General features: G+C 42.0%; 1 protein-coding gene across 3 annotated transcripts in view; it reads right to left on the reverse strand.

The window, feature by feature from the left end:
- Nucleotides 1-15,945, reverse strand: part of LOC109892484 (unconventional myosin-Vb-like) — a 71,458-nt gene that overhangs the window by 19,709 nt on the left and 35,804 nt on the right. For all 3 annotated transcript variants that reach the window (XM_031826365.1, XM_031826364.1, XM_020485048.2), the window contains exons 14-23: nt 15,506-15,589; nt 13,294-13,446; nt 12,952-13,049; nt 11,055-11,141; nt 9,906-10,017; nt 9,089-9,300; nt 8,775-8,931; nt 6,368-6,607; nt 5,858-6,094; nt 4,764-4,857 (exon numbers count right to left, since the gene is read on the reverse strand). In XM_031826365.1, the coding sequence (XP_031682225.1) occupies nt 4,764-4,857; nt 5,858-6,094; nt 6,368-6,607; nt 8,775-8,931; nt 9,089-9,300; nt 9,906-10,017; nt 11,055-11,141; nt 12,952-13,049; nt 13,294-13,446; nt 15,506-15,589 (1,474 nt within the window). The remainder of the gene's footprint in view (nt 1-4,763; nt 4,858-5,857; nt 6,095-6,367; nt 6,608-8,774; nt 8,932-9,088; nt 9,301-9,905; nt 10,018-11,054; nt 11,142-12,951; nt 13,050-13,293; nt 13,447-15,505; nt 15,590-15,945) is intronic.

Consider the following 15,945-nt stretch of genomic DNA (forward strand, 5'->3'; position numbering starts at 1 on the left):
ACTCGGTGGTCCTGTTCTGTGAGCTTGTGCGGCCTATCACTTCGTGGCTGAGCCGTTGTTGCTCCTAGACGTTTCCACTTCACAATAACAGCACTTACAGTTTACCGGGGCAGCTCTAGCAGGGCAGGAATTTGATGAACTGACTTGTTGGAAAGGTGGCATCCTTTGACGGTGCCACACTGAAAGTTACTGAGCTCTTCAGTAAGCCCATTCTACTGTGAATGTTTGTCTATGGAGATTGCATTTTATTTTATAGACCTGTCAGTAACAGGTCTGGCTGAAATAGCCGGATCCACAAATTTTAAGCGGTGTCCACATACTTTTGTATATATAGTGTAGCTTTAAAAAAAAGGTAGGGGCGTGGATCGGAGAACCAGTCAGTATCTGGTGTGACCACCATTTCCCTCATGTAGCACGACACATCTCCTCCACATAGAGTTGATCAGGCTGGTGATTGTGGCCTGTGGAATGTTGTCCCACTCCTCTTCAATGACTGTGTGAAGTTGCTGGATATATGCGGGAACTGGAACACGCCATCATACACATCAATCCAGATTGGAGGTCGACCGATTAATCGGAATGGCCGATTAATTAGGGCCGATTTCAAGTTTTCATAACAATCGGAAATCAGTATTTTTGGGCACCGATTTGGCCGATTCTTTTGTTTTTGTTTTTGTTACAGCTTTATTTAATCTTTATGTAACTAGGCAAGTCAGTTAAGAACACATTCTTATTTTCAATGGCGGCCTAGGAACGGTGGGTTAACTGCCTCGTTCAGGGGCAGAACGACAGATTTTCACCTTGTCAGCTCGGGGGATAACTAGTTAACTCGTCCAACGCTATAACGACCTGCCTCTCTCTCGTTGCACTCCACAAGGAGACTGCCTGTTACACAAATGCAGTAAGCCAAGGTAAACATGCAGTAAGCTAGCATTAAACTTATCTTATAAAAACAATCAATCATTCTGCCTACTAGATATTATCTATCGTGTCCTGCGTTGCATATAATCTGACTGAGCATACAAGTATCTCGGTATCTAACTGAAGCAGGTGCGTAAACATTCATTCAAACAGCACTTTCTTTGCGTTTTGCCAGCAGCTCTTCGTCAAGCATTGCGCTGTTTTTGATTTCAAGCCTATCAACTCCCGAGATGAGGCTGGTGTAACCGAAGTGAAATGGCTAGCTAGTTAGTGCGCGCTATAATAGCGTTTCAAATGTCACTCGCTCTGAGCCTTGGAGTGGTTGTTTCCCTCGCTCTGCATGGGTAACACTGCTTCGAGGGTGGCTGCTGTCGTTGTGTTCCTGGTTCGAGACCAGGGAGGAGCGAGGAGAGGTACGGAAGCTATACTGTTACACTGGCAATACTAAAGTGCCTATAAGAACATCCAATAGTCAGGTTAATGAAATACAAATGGTATAGAGGGAAATAGTCCTATGATTCCTAAAATAACTACAACCTAAAACTTCTTATCTGGGAATATTGAAGTCTCATGTTAAAAGGAACCACCAGCTTTCATCTATTCTCATGTTCTGAGCAAGGAACTTAAACGTAAGCTTTCTTACATGGCACATATTGCACTTTTACTTTCTTCTCCAACACTTTGTTTTTGCATTATTTAAACCAAATTGAACATGTTTCATTATTTATTTGAGGCTAAATTGATTTTATTGATGTATTAGGATTTTTCAACACCAATACCGATTATTGGAGGACCAAAAAAGCTGATACCGATTAATCGGACGATTTAAAAAAAATAATAATAATAATTGTAATAATGACAATTACAACAATACTGAATGAACACTTCTAATCCAGAGCATCCTGAACATGCTCAATGGGTGACATGTCTGGTGAGTATGCAGGCTATGGAAGAACTGGGACATTTTCAGCTTCCAGGAATTGTGTACAGATCCTAGCGACATGGGGCCGTGCATTATCATGCTGAAACATGAGGTGATGGTGGCGGATGAATGGCACGACAATGGGCCTCAGGATCTTGTCACGGTATCTCTGTGCATTCAAATTGCCATCGATGAAATGGAATTGTGTTCGTTTTCTGCAGCTTATGCCTGCCCATACCATAACCCCACCATGGGGCACTCTGTTTGTTGACATCAGCAAACTGCTCGCCCACACGACGCAATACACCCGGTCTGCCATCTGCCCAGTACAGTTGAAACCGGCATTCATCTGTGAAGAACACACTTCTCTAGCGTGCCGGTGGCCATCGAAGGTGACATTTACACACTGAACTCGGTTACAACGCTGAACTGCAGTCAGGTCAAGACCCTTGTGAGGATGACGAACACACAGATGAACTTCCCTGAGACTGTTTCTGACATTTTCTACCAGACATTCTTCAGTTGTGGAGCTCCTGGGCTGGCGTGGTTAGTGTGGTCTGTGGTTGTGAGGCCGGTTGGACGCTGGAGGCAGCTTATGGTTGAGAAATTAACATTACATTCTCTGGTAACAGCTCTGGTGGACATTCCTACAGTCAGCATGTCAATTGCGCACTCCCTCAAAACAACTGTGACATTGTGCTTTGTGACAAAACTGCACAATTTGGAATGGCTTTTTATTGTCCTCAGCACAGGGTGCACTTGTATAATGATCATGCTGTTTAATAAGCTTCTTGATATGCCACACCAGAGGAAGGCCCCAAAAAATTGTCCAAGACTCCAGTCACCCAAGTCATAGACTGTTCTCTCTGCTAAACTTGGCAAGCGGTACCAGGGTGCCAAGTCAAGGTCCAAAAGGCTCCTTAACAGCTTCTACCACCAAGCCATAAGACTGCTGTACAATTCATCAAAATGGCCACACGGACTATTCACATTGACCCCCCTTTCTTTGTACACTGCTGCTACTCGTTGTTTATTATCTATATATGGTCACTTCACCCCTACCTACATGTACAAATTAACTCAACTAACCTGTACCCCCGCACATTGACTCAGTACCGGTACCCTCTGTATATAGCCTCAATATTGTCATTTTAGTGTGTTACTTATGACATTTTTTTTTAACTTAAGTTTATTTTGTAAATATTTTCTTAACTATTTCTTGAACTGCATTAAGGGATTTTTTAAATATATATTTTTTTTACCTTTATTTAACTAGGCAAGTCAGTTAAGAACAAATTCTTATTTTCAATGACGGCCTAGGAACAGTGGGTTAACTACCTGTTCAGGGGCAGAACGACAGATTTGTACCTTGTCAGCTCGGGGGTTTGAAAGTAAGCATTTCACAGTACGGTCTACACCTGTTGTATTTGGCGCAGGTTGATGGATTATCTTGGCAAAGGAGAAATGTTCACGAACAGGGATGTAAACAAATTTGTGCTTTGTGGGCATAGGGACATTTTTCGGGCTATTTTATTTCAGTGTATGAAACATGGGACCAACACTTTACACGTTGCGTTTATATTTTTTGCAGTGTACTATTGCTCAATTGCTGTCCTTTAGATGAGCCTCCAATTCAGTTAAGGCAGTGACCACAAAACAAGCCATCGCTAAGTTACAATACACTTCATTAGAGGTATTGAATATCAACTCACCACCATTTAATGTGTTCATTTTAGGGATAGATGATTGTATTGCCATGATTCCAGTTAACTGATGCAGTCTTTTCTATCTTTTCTATCCCCCCCCCCCCCCCCCCCCGGCTCAGCTCCATATCACACAGCCTCTCTCTCGCTGAAGATATGGCCGCAATAAAATATGACAGGGGAATTAAACACAGATTGAAGAGGCTCTATTAGTTTCATGATCTGAAACCTACCCATGCATGGGTTATTTGAAAGTATATCTTTATATGCTCTGGTGGGCGGTCTGATGACTCTTTTCATCCCCATGGTTCCTAAGAGGCCCATATCACACTATGAGGGATTGAATAAAAAGGCATAATGACTGGGATCATAGTATGTTGCTACTGAACTGATAATGTGAGACATTAATAACAGGGGTTCTCTGGTATGTAACATCCCTAGCTCAATATCATTACACCAGCCTGGACAACATGCTGCTCTAACTGATAGTAGAAAAGAAAAAGCACAATAATGTTAAAGTACACAGTGCTAGCGCTCAACCCAAGGGGACCCCAGAGAACCTATTAGTAACACTGCAGATAAAGAGAGCAGATTAGACCAATAACTCTACTCTGCCTCTGGCTAGCTATTTCAATTTCCACCAGAGAAGACTGTCCGGACGCTGGTGACATTATTACGAAAAATGATCTCCTTTCATTAACTGCTCTGTGATGAAATCTCCTGGTTGAAGTATTGCACATGGCCTTCAGATAAGAGAGGGCAGTGGTAATGTTCAGAGATGATGATGCAAAAATAAGTCCATTGACAAAGGATTTCAAATGAACTATCAATAGTCTACCTATACTACCTGACTTTAGATTTAGCACATATACAGATAGATATTTCAAAGCTAATAGGTGACACTTCTGCACGTGCACCCAGTGATAAACAATGGCTGACTCCAGTCTCAGGTTAAACAGTTTCTTTTTTAAGTCTCACATTGCTGCTGCGTAACTTGATGCAGTTTCAAGCTTCTCTCTTCCTACTTCCAAACAGAAACCCCTCTTGTGTGGGGAAACAAGCCATCCCTCCCTTCAGGGCAGGGTTAGCAGTCTGCAGGGCTAACTGTGAGTCTACCATTTTACCTTCAACCACTCCTGTACATCAGCTAATCACTGTGGCGCTATCGTTTCCCTTTTAGGGGTTTGAAGAGTGTAGGACATATAAAAAGCACTCACCTTCCGTGCTCTTGGAGTGGTGCAGAATCCTTCGGTTCATCTCCTCCTTTTCACTCTTCAGCATAGAATTCTCCCTGTCCAGTTCCTCCACTCTCTAAGAAATAGAAAAAAAAGAACAAGAGCTTGAATAAAATAAAGAAATAGAGACATTAGAAGGAGCTGGTTGGCCAGTTCAAGAGCAATTGATTTTGTTTGACCTATTTTCATTTGCTACTTCAATCCGTGGGGAACCTTGAAACACAATAGATGCTACATACTTTAAAGGTCCTCTACAAGTGACCAAAAAGTATTTTGTTTGTTTCTCTTTAAGTGACTTGAATCTGTAGTTCCTGTGTGTGGGGCTCTCATTGTGATGTCAGACAGAGCTAGAGAGCCAGGGACAGCCCCTGCATTGTGACAAAATGGCCGACTCGAAGAGAAGAGAATCAAAGGGCCAAAGAGGGGCGTCCATTACCACCGGGGCACTGCAAAAGCCCACACCCAATGTACATAACAATGTCTTTCTTAATTCCTGTCAGGAGGCCAACACAATACAAAAATATATGCATTGTATCACTTTCAGGTCAGTAGGAGAACACTGATACAGTCCAATTAAATCCAATTAAATCCATTGTGAGATTGTTAGAGGAAATCCCTTGAGAATCAGGTGTTTTACATTCAGTAAAAACGCTGCTACAAGCATTTTCTGGAGCTACTCAGGCATTTAACGGCTGTTTTCACCAACGCGTTTCAGACAGGAAGGTTTTGTTCATTCAACAGAAGGTTCAGTAGTCCAATAATTCTGAATGATGTAAATGAACAGAGAAAGATGGCAACCTGTCTGCTAATCAGAAAAAAAGGTACTGCACAACTGCCATTCATCCTAGTTCATGTGGATGCAGAGGATTGCTCTCTTCAACACTTTGTTAACAGCATACAAAATCCCAACTATTTGTATTTATTAGGGATCCCCATTAGCTGCTGCCATGGCAACATCTACTCTTCTTGGGGGAACATATTAAAGCACTTACATTACATATAAAACAAAAGATAAAACAGTGACAGCCTTGTAAAAAGAAAATGTACTTTCGCCCCTTTAGTGATTGATATCTCACCTGTTCCAGTCCCATCTTCTCGTTGCTGTGCTTCTCCTCCAGCTTCTTCATGTGGGTGTGTGCTTCCTGGAGCTCAGCCCTGAGCTTCTCCAGCTCATCCTGAAGAGAGGTCAGCTGACTGCCATCTCCCTGGCGACTGCGCATCATCTCCAGCTCCTTCTGCAGCTTGTTCACCTCTGAGCCCAGGGAGGCTTTGGCCACCACCAGGTGCTCATTCTGAGTCTTCAGATCGTTGGTCTACACAGTGAGACAGGAGAGAGAGCTCTGGTTACTAATATGGGACATCAATTTCAAATCCATCACTTTTTAACATAATATACAGACAGTTTAGTCTAGCTAAATGGTTTTAGCTGTGCAAAAATATGACTGCAAATGGAAATGAATATTGTGCCAAAATATTGTCCTTTCATTGAGCCTTCTTTGCATTATAGCACTCATTGTGTAGGCTACTAGCCTTATAGAACAGTGTACTTCTACAACGTGGGTAGAACCATGGTTCTTTGACTGTACCTGGTCATCCATCTTCCTCTGCAGCTGGACGATCTTGTTCTCCATGCCCGTGTTGAGCTTCTTCAGATGTTGAGCGGACCTCGCTTCAATCTTCAGTTGTTTCAGCTCCCGCTTGGCTCGCATGCGGCGGTAGGCACACTGGATGGTGATGGTGGCGTTCCGTGCCCGCCTGAACTTCCTCCTGGTGAGCCAGCCTCGGACATGCTTCTGGATGATCATGGCTTTGTGGTGCAGAAGGAACTGGGGAGGTGGAGAAGGGAGGTAGATAGCAGAGACAAGGAACCATTTATTATACTGTACAATCAATGTGATGGGAAATATGTAAGTAACTTCAGAATTCCCAGTCTGAGAAATTCGAGAGATCTCAATCCAAAGGGAATCTAGTGTATCTGAGAAGGCAACATAGAAGGCAGCATTTCTGCAAGGCCCGCCTGATCACATTCCATTTCAAATCGGAGGCACTTCGCCTCCAATTTTCAAGTCACACAAACTGGACAACAAGTCCAACACTGAGTCATCTTCTCAATGAACACTTTACTCCTGATAGATCGCTAATATGTTTCAACAAACCGTCATTCTGTTACCAAACTTTGCATCTGCAATGTTCTTAAAGTGTTTTTGTCCAATTTTCAGTGGATTTATTAAAAGTAGTCCTTGTGCAAAGAGTTGAATGATTTGTTTAACTTTGCAATCATTGGTTTTTGTTTGGTATACAGTTGAAGTCGGAAGTTTACATACACCTTAGCCAAATACATTTAAACTCAGTTTTTCACAATTCCTGACATTTAATTCCATGTCTTAGGTCAGTTAGGATCACCACTTTATTTTAAGAATGTGAAATGTCACAACAATAGTAGAGAGATTTATTTATTTCAGCTTTTATTTCTTTCATCACATTCCCAGTGGGTCAGAAGTTTACATACACTCAATTAGTATTTGGTAGCATTGAATTTAAATTGTTTAACTTGGGTCAACCAATTCAGGTAGCCTTCCACAAGCTTCCCACAATACATTGGGTGAATGTTGGCCCATTCCTCCTGACAGAGCTGGTGTAACTGAGTCAGGTTTGTAGGCCTCCTTTCTCGCACACACTATTTCAGTTCTGGCCCAAAATGTTCAATGGGATTGAGGTCAGAGCTTTGTGATGGCCACTCCAATACCTTGACTTTGTTGTCCTTAAGCCATTTTGCCACGACTTTGGAAGTATGCTTGGGGTCATTGTCCATTTGGAAGACCCATTTGGAACCAAGCTTTAACTTCCTGGCTGATGTTTTGAGATGTTACTTCAATATATGCACATAATTGTCCTTCCTCATGATGCCATCTATTTTGTGAAGTCCCTCCTGGAGCAAAGCACCCCCACAACATGATGCTGGCACCTCCGTGCTTCACGGTTGGGATGGTGATCTTCGGCTTGCAAGCCTCACCCTTTTTCCTCCAAACATAACGTTTCTATTTTTGTTTAATCAGACCAGAGAACGTTTATTCAAAAAGTATGATCTTTGTCCTCATGTGCAGTTGCAAACCGTCTGGCTTTTTTTATGGCGGTTTTGGAGCAGTGGCTTCTTCCTTGCAGAGCGACCTTTCCAAATTATGCCGATATAGGACTCGTTTTATTGTGGATATAGATACTTTTGTACCTGTTTCCTCCAGCATCTTCACAAGGTCCTTTTGCTGTTGTTCTGGGATTGATTTGCACTTTTCGCACCAAAGTACGCTAATCTCTAGGAGACAGAACAGTCTCCTTCATGAGCGATATGACGGCTATGTGGTCCCATGGTGTTTATACTTGTGTACGATTGCTTGTACAGATGAACGTGGTACTTTCAGGCGTTTGGAAATTGCTCCCAAGGATGAACCAGACTTGTGGAGGTCTACAATTTTCAGATTTCTTTTGATTTTCCCATGATGTCAAGCAAAGAGGCACTGATTTGAAGGTAGGCATTGAAATACATCCACAGGTACACCTCCAATTGACTCAAATGATGTCAATTAGCCTATCAGAAGCTTCTAAAGCCAGGAATTTTCCAAGCTGTTTATAGGCACAGTCCACTTAGTGTTTCTAAACTTCTGACCCACTGGAATTATGATAGAATTAATTATTAAGTGAAATAATCTGTCTGTAAACAATTGTTGGAAAAATTACTTGTGTCATGCAGAAAGTAGATGTCCTAACCGACTTGCCAAAACTATAGTTTGTTAACAAGAAATTTGTGGAATGGTTGAAAACGAGTTTTAATTACTCCAACCTAAGTGTATGTAAACTTCCGACTTCAACTGTACATTTTAAAGTGAAAAATTGTATCAGCATCATTATTTTACGGTGGAATTGACCATACAAAACCCAGGAAAAAGAAGGTGAAAAGGTGAGCCAGTGTCATGACAGGTAGTGTTGTGGTTGTAGTACCTCCTGGAAGATCCTGCGTGTTAACATGCCCCTGGTAAAGGCCTGGATGGTGACAACAGCCTGTCTCACTTTTAGATAGTCCCTCCGCTCTCTGACCATACGATACTGCTTCTGGAAGATCAGAGCAGCGCGGGTTAGACGCAGCTGCTCCGCATACCTGAGACAGACGGCAAAAAGAGGAGGAAATAAGTTACTGGCACTGATATTGCCATTTGGGATAAGTGATTCATGATGGTTTTTGTATGATTTATCAAGAAAAATACAATTATTTGCTGCTTTGTTAGTGTAACAGAATATAGTGTTTCTTCTCTCACCGGCGGGCCATGTATCCACGGCCATATCTCTGCAGGTTGATGGCGGACTTCCGGATCTTCTGGTAGCGGACCCTCTGCAGCCAGCCTCGCACCGTCTTCTGGATCTTGATGCAGGCGGAGCGGAACTTGTCTGCCCTCAGCTTCTCCAGGTAGGCCACTTGGCCTGCTCTGAAGAAGATCTTGGTCTTACCAAACTGGAACTTGTCTGGGTCCTGGTGAGAGAGAAAGACAGCTCCATTTTGTTTCCATGAATTCATTAACTTCAGTTCAATCAACGGAGCATCAAGACAGTTACATCAGTGGGCATGACCAAACACAAGGTTAATTAGTTTCCACCCAGCTAAGAAATCCATTACATACTGTCCAAAGATTCAACACATTTATTAACCTGAATAAACTCCATATTCTCTTGCTCATGTACTGAGATGGAGAAAAGCAAGAAGCCAAGAGAATACCTCCCAGACTGCGCATACTTAATTCTCCATCATTCCTAAAGAGCACAGCACTATTCCTCCATCAGGACTGAAACTCATGATCTGCCTTTTTACATCTCCAATTCCCCAGGTTATACATTCAAAGCTGTTTCCTCCCAACACTGGATAAGTTAACATATACTGTATCAGAACAGACATGCAGTAGGTTCTATAATATAACGATGGACGGCTCCTGAAGGAGTTAGGGAGCTCTGTTGAAAATAACAACATCCTTCAACCAGGGGTGGAACAAAAGTCATCCAAGAGAGATATCTTCAGACATTCGTACATTTCCTCTCCCATCTTGATTGGGGCTTCTGGGGGCTGAAACAACTCTTTCTTACCTTGACCAGGGTCTCCAGCAGGTTCCTGCACACCAGCTTCTTGTCTCCAACGGTCATATCTGACTTCTTCATGAGGACTCTGTATCTGTTGAAGAAGTCTGGGTACGTCCACCTGGAATCACATAGGACTGGCTGAGAATCAAATATATCAGAAAAATATCTGTTTTAAAATCCTTAGGAGTCAATTGACAATCTAATTAAGATAATAAAAACGTCTCCATCAAAATCAGTCTCTCGCTAACACGAGGGTGATTTCCATTTTGCTCTACAACACCCCACAAGTGTCACGGGCCTCATCTGAAGGTAACCTGGTACCGGTTTAAAAAAATGTATGAAAGTAGTTTTGTACAAACAAAAAAAGGGGTTAAATGTGTGTCCAAAAAAAGTATATATTTCATCAGCTTTCTTATAACTCCTAAGAATAGGACAGATACTTCAAAACCTTATTTCTTCTGATAAATTTTTTCACTCTCTGTTTTGCCATTTATGAACATCTTAGTCAATGCGTTTCTATAGGCTATAGTAGTAAAATTCTATATTTTATCAAATCATTTTTCAATATATATTTTTGATACCTATACAATAGGTGTCCTAAAATTCTAAATAAAATATCTAACTGATCCATGGTATGACCATCTTAAAAAATGATATATGCTAGCTTAGTAAATCCCAGTGGCGCATTGCTCTCCTCCTGTTCTCCCTCAGGGAAGCACGCATCTCAGGAGAGACGGAATTCAATTTCACCCCTGCTTAGGAGATCGAGAAAGCCCATTACATCACAGAGGAGTACCTTAAATCAAATAAAATGTATTTATATAGCCCTTCGTACATCAGCTGATATCTCAAAGTGCTGTACAGAAACCCAGCCTAAAACCCCAAACAGCAAGCAATGCAGGTGTAGAAGCACAATCACATTCTATTCTATTGTAATATATAGAATAATAATATATGCCATTTAGCAAACACTTTTATCTAAAGCGACTTACAGACTTGCGTGCATAATTTTTGGGGGGTGGCCCTAGCGGGAATCAAACCCATGCCATGCTCTACCAACTGAGCCACAAAGCACTACAACTCATTTCAGTACTTCGACTATCACACACAGCAGAGAGCGTAACAGTAGTGCTCTGTGTATGAGAAGCATCTTACCTTGATGGGTACCCAGCAGCACTGATGCGGATGGTCTCCAGGACTCCACATGCTCTCAGTTGCTGCACAGCTCTCCTAGACTCAAACCTGCAACAAAGATGGGAACAAAATACTTTTGTTTTCAGTTTAGATTTATTCATTGAACCATTTTAAAAACAAGCACATTCATTTTTAAATTGTTTAAATACATACATGTAAATGAGTAAAATCATCAAGGATAACACAATAAAGTCTGACTTATTTCCATTGTGATCCTCTTGTGACAAGATGGCTCGGCAAGATCAGCAAAACGGTTTTACACTGTATGCAGCGAACACTAACACAAAGAACACTTATACAAAGTTTCTAGATTGTTCCACCATCACAATGAAAACCCACTTGCATTCTGGGAAGAGGGATAGTTACAATACACAGACAAGTAAAAGCTGTTCCTCTCTTCCTACCTGAGCTTAAACTTCTCTTTCAGCATTGTGCACATCTCCATTAGGTAGAAGACAGAGACATTGAGAGGATGTAAATGTTAGTCGGCTCGGTGCTGCCTTGACAGACTGACTGTGTTTCCTTACATACAGCCTTCAGTATGTTTGCTACAGTCCAGCTACAGCATGTGACTCACGCAGGCACACCATTCGATTTAGAGACCTTCAATAGGCCCTTGTGCTGAAGAATGCGTCAAGAAGATGCCAACATAATCTGACCTCTGCTTCTTTCTTGTTATTCTGAAGTAAACATTCTGTCTACAATATGTGCTGTTTAAGACCGATACACTTCCTAAACCGAACATCTCAAATCAAAAGCCTGTGGGTATCTGCATTGACAACATCCCATCTTACATAGGTCATTGCATTTGTTATATTTAGTGTTTTCTCAGGAGTTAGGATATCTAGTGTGCTGGTTTAAATGTCCCATTCTACACTGCTTATCAAGACAACATTGATTATTGAGTCTTTATTTTGGGTGAGAGTTTCCAGTAATAGTCAACATGGTTGTGCCAGGGTGAGCAAGAGAAACATGTATGATTAAGATTAAAGGTACACTCAGCGATATGGCATAGATGCAGAAAGTACATTTCCATAACAACTAAGAGCTTTGAAGCGTGATGCTCAACTTCTCAGCTGTTTTGGGTCCAGTAGCTACCACACTGTGAACAGCATGAAGCGAACCTGTGCACATGTGCAGATACTGTGTGTGACTGTGTGAGAGCAAAGTCTTGCATCTCGCTCATCTCAATATCTGTGGTGCTGCTCGTGGTGATGTCATTTCACAGAGTCTACCTTTAAGACGAAGATCACTTCATACGTCAACTGTACCAAGGTCCAACCAAAATGTAACTCCCGCTTCATCCCAACCCCTCCCAAAGACACACATACATAGGCTTGGGGGGGGGGGGGGGGTTGACACACTGGGTGCCCATGGAGCAGTTGTTGTGGGCTGCACAACGACAGGCAATGGCATCTTTGATAGATACCCTCTGGTTGCTAGCTCACTTCAACAGATTTTCCCCGTCGGACCCGGGATTCAATCTGGCAACCCTCTGTTTACTGGCTCACCCCTCTAACTGCTAGGCTACCTGCCACCCCAGAGTTTGAACAGTGCTGAAGGGGACTTGAGAGTTACTCAACAAGAGAGAGAGAATCAGTACCTCAGGCTACACTAGGGCGAAGGCAACCAAAGAAAAAACACAGCATGCACACCCAGGTGATGTCGCTCTGTCTCTCCCACACAATACTCTCTCCTGACTGTCTTTCCACCTGACTACATGCATGTTCTTTAGAGTTCTATTACATATGGAAATATTACCTCACCATGACCGTACCACATGTTTCTTAAGCTGTGGGAGACCACAGGCTTATAGATCTGATTAGGGAAGGGAGTCAAGGTATGAATATTTACTCACGAGAATGCCTCCTTCTCATCATTAGGCTTGATGCAACGCACATAGTGGGGGGTGGTGGCATTCAGGGTCTCCATGAGAAGCTGCAGGGAGCTACGGAACTACAGTAAACAAACACAGAAGGGGATGAGAATTGCCGCCAACGAGTTAAACATCTACGATGGGGAAAGTTCATACTCCCCCCCCCCCCCCCATTTTCAAAATACAGACTTGTTATGTCATTGCTTTCTATTGAAAGGTTCCATACACTCTTTAGAAATGCACTATGACAATGGCACAGACAGACTCCTGCCCAAAGGCACATTGATTGAACTCAGGCCTCATAGTGTCAGAGGGGATGCTAACCTGGTGGCCCACGGTTTTCCTATGCTCCTTGTTGGGGACTTTGGGTGTTGGTTTGGACGCCCGCACGTTGACCCTGGAGGACTTGCTGGAGGAAGATGTGGAAATGCTGCTGTCTTTATTAGTGTCCTGGAACAGATCTGCCATGAGCTGGAACTGGGAGATGGGGGACACGTTAATCACATGAATCATTCATATGTTTAGCAGCGGGTTTCATCCAAACAACTTATCATAAAACAGATTATATTATAACCCATTTTACAGCTGGATAACAACATCAAATCCCCAAACCACACCAAAAGTGGCGTGAAATTTCTACAAACGTCTTTTTCATAAGATATCGTAAGACAAATCGTGCTATACTGCAGGATCCAGTGAAATAGCAGTGTGTGTTAAAGAACACTGATGAGACTACAGTAGTGAAGAGCATGAATGGACGGAACGTCAATAAACCAGCGTTCAGTGTTCAATTACCATTCTGTAATCACATCTCCTCAGCAGAACCAGTGAAGGGGACCAACCAAGCAGCAGCATCACATCTGATCATGACAGATAGAGGTGTATGCAGAGGGAATACTGATAATGGCACATACAAATTCCTGTCACAGATACGGCCGGTGTGACAAGACTAATGATACAATCCAGTCCCACCATACATACTGATAACTATTCTCTCATACTCCTCTCTGCCAAACTTGCCAAGAGTGTTTCATTCTGACATGAACATTAATGTTCTTCAGGAAAATGTTTCCTTCATAGCTTTGTAAAAAAAAAAGAAGCTCTCTGTAAGCTGGATTGTATTTATGGTCCTTCTATGAAGATTCATGGAGATTCCTTGCTCCATCCTTCTCCTCAGGCTTGGGGCTTGAGTTAGCAGGGCTGTCAGTCTGTGAGATATTACAGTAATGGTCCATTGTGGAAAGTATTATCAGCTGGAGGAAGTTTCATGACCCTCACGAGTCCTCTAAGGCTCCAGTCTGTTGACAGGTTTCTCTGTCACTGTCATCCTCAGCTAGATATGAGAGTTTAATGAGCTAGGGCCTCAGAGACGACTATGGTGCAAAACTCACACAAGAAAGATAACTGAAATGACAGGTATAGAGACAGAAATGCAGTACAGGATATTTTACAATATTGAGACTGCCATCACCAGGGGTGGACCTATTATGTCTTCATCACTGCTTTTGTTTAGCAAACCTTGACTGCATCTGAAATGTATTTGTTCTATTCAGTCCTTCTGATAATCCTCCGTGCTGTTCAACAGAACTTGGTGTCTTTCTGATAGAAAATTGATTTGTTTCCACAGACAATCTCTCCTTGCCTCTCAATATTCCCTCTCAATATTCCCTCTCATTTACATGCTCTTAATGGCTGTTTCATTAGTAATGCTGAGGAGAGGACATTAGGAGAGAGGAAGTCAAGATGGAAGAAAGTGAAAGGGCTGAATACTAACACCAGATGAAGGGAACTAAAGTTGGTATTTGTCCCAAAGAGAGTGAGTGGCAGTGGGGGTGTGAAAGTTAACTGAAATTAACTGAACTCAAATGAATGAGAAAGCCAATGCACACTTGGTTTATTTCGCAAAGGTCATGCAGAGTACATATGCTGAAGTTAGGTTCCAATCCAGCAGTTTGTGTTTGGCTTGGAGAGGCAGGAGTCAGAGGACCTCAGAAAGAGTGTGTGTATGTGTGTTGTGATTGTGACAGTTCATCTGCAATATAGTAGAATGTTGATATAACTGCTTAATTAACATTCAATGTATTTCAAATTAGAATGTAAAGCAGGATTTAAAACTAGGATTCATGTGAAGTGTTGACAAGTTGTCAGCCCGGCTTTAAACAACAACTCTATCTGATAGGATCTATACTTCCCAGAATAGGAACCTGTGAAATGCTTTCAACTTGCTTCTTTCTAAATCATGTAACTTTTTTGCGTAGTTACACTCTATCCCAAAACTGAAGCCTCTTTAAGCAGTAAACTCATTTGGTAAAAGCTTTACAGCACTGCTTTTCCAAGAAAGAAGTCCATAAATGCAGTAAAAGCCAAAGGGCTGGATGTTAAATCAGGTAAAGCTTAAAGATAGACTTCTTTCTCCAGTTAAGTGGGCAGTGTGTTTAGTGTGAGAGGTGTCCACTATATGATATAGGAAATAAGCAGGAGTATTATTATGGCTGTGATATTGTGCTCGTGGCGTAAGGATATTATTCTCTCTCACCTTGCTGGCCTTCAGAATGTTAATCTGTTCCTCGTAGACAGTGTCTCTGTTCTTCTCCAGGAACCCGTCACACTGGTACTCAACCTGCCAGGGGACAGAGGTAGACATAATGAACTGCACTTATAGAAATATACAGTACATCTAAATACACTGACAACTAAATAAGCAAACCTTTAATCAACTATGGTAATTACAGTGCCTTCAGAAAGTATTCATACCCCTGACTTATTTTACATTTTGTTGTGTTACAGCCTGAATTCAAAATTGATAAAATATTTTCTTTACATCACCCATCTGCACACAATACCCCATAATGACAAAGTGAAAACTTGTTTTTTAGAAATGTTTGGAAATGTATTGAAAATTAAATACAGAAATATCTAATTTACATAAGTATTCACACCCCTGAGTCAATACATGTTAGAATAATCTCTGGCAGT

The sequence above is a fragment of the Oncorhynchus kisutch genome, linkage group LG6, assembly GCF_002021735.2.
Source record: "Oncorhynchus kisutch isolate 150728-3 linkage group LG6, Okis_V2, whole genome shotgun sequence".
Lineage (NCBI taxonomy): Eukaryota > Metazoa > Chordata > Actinopteri > Salmoniformes > Salmonidae > Oncorhynchus > Oncorhynchus kisutch.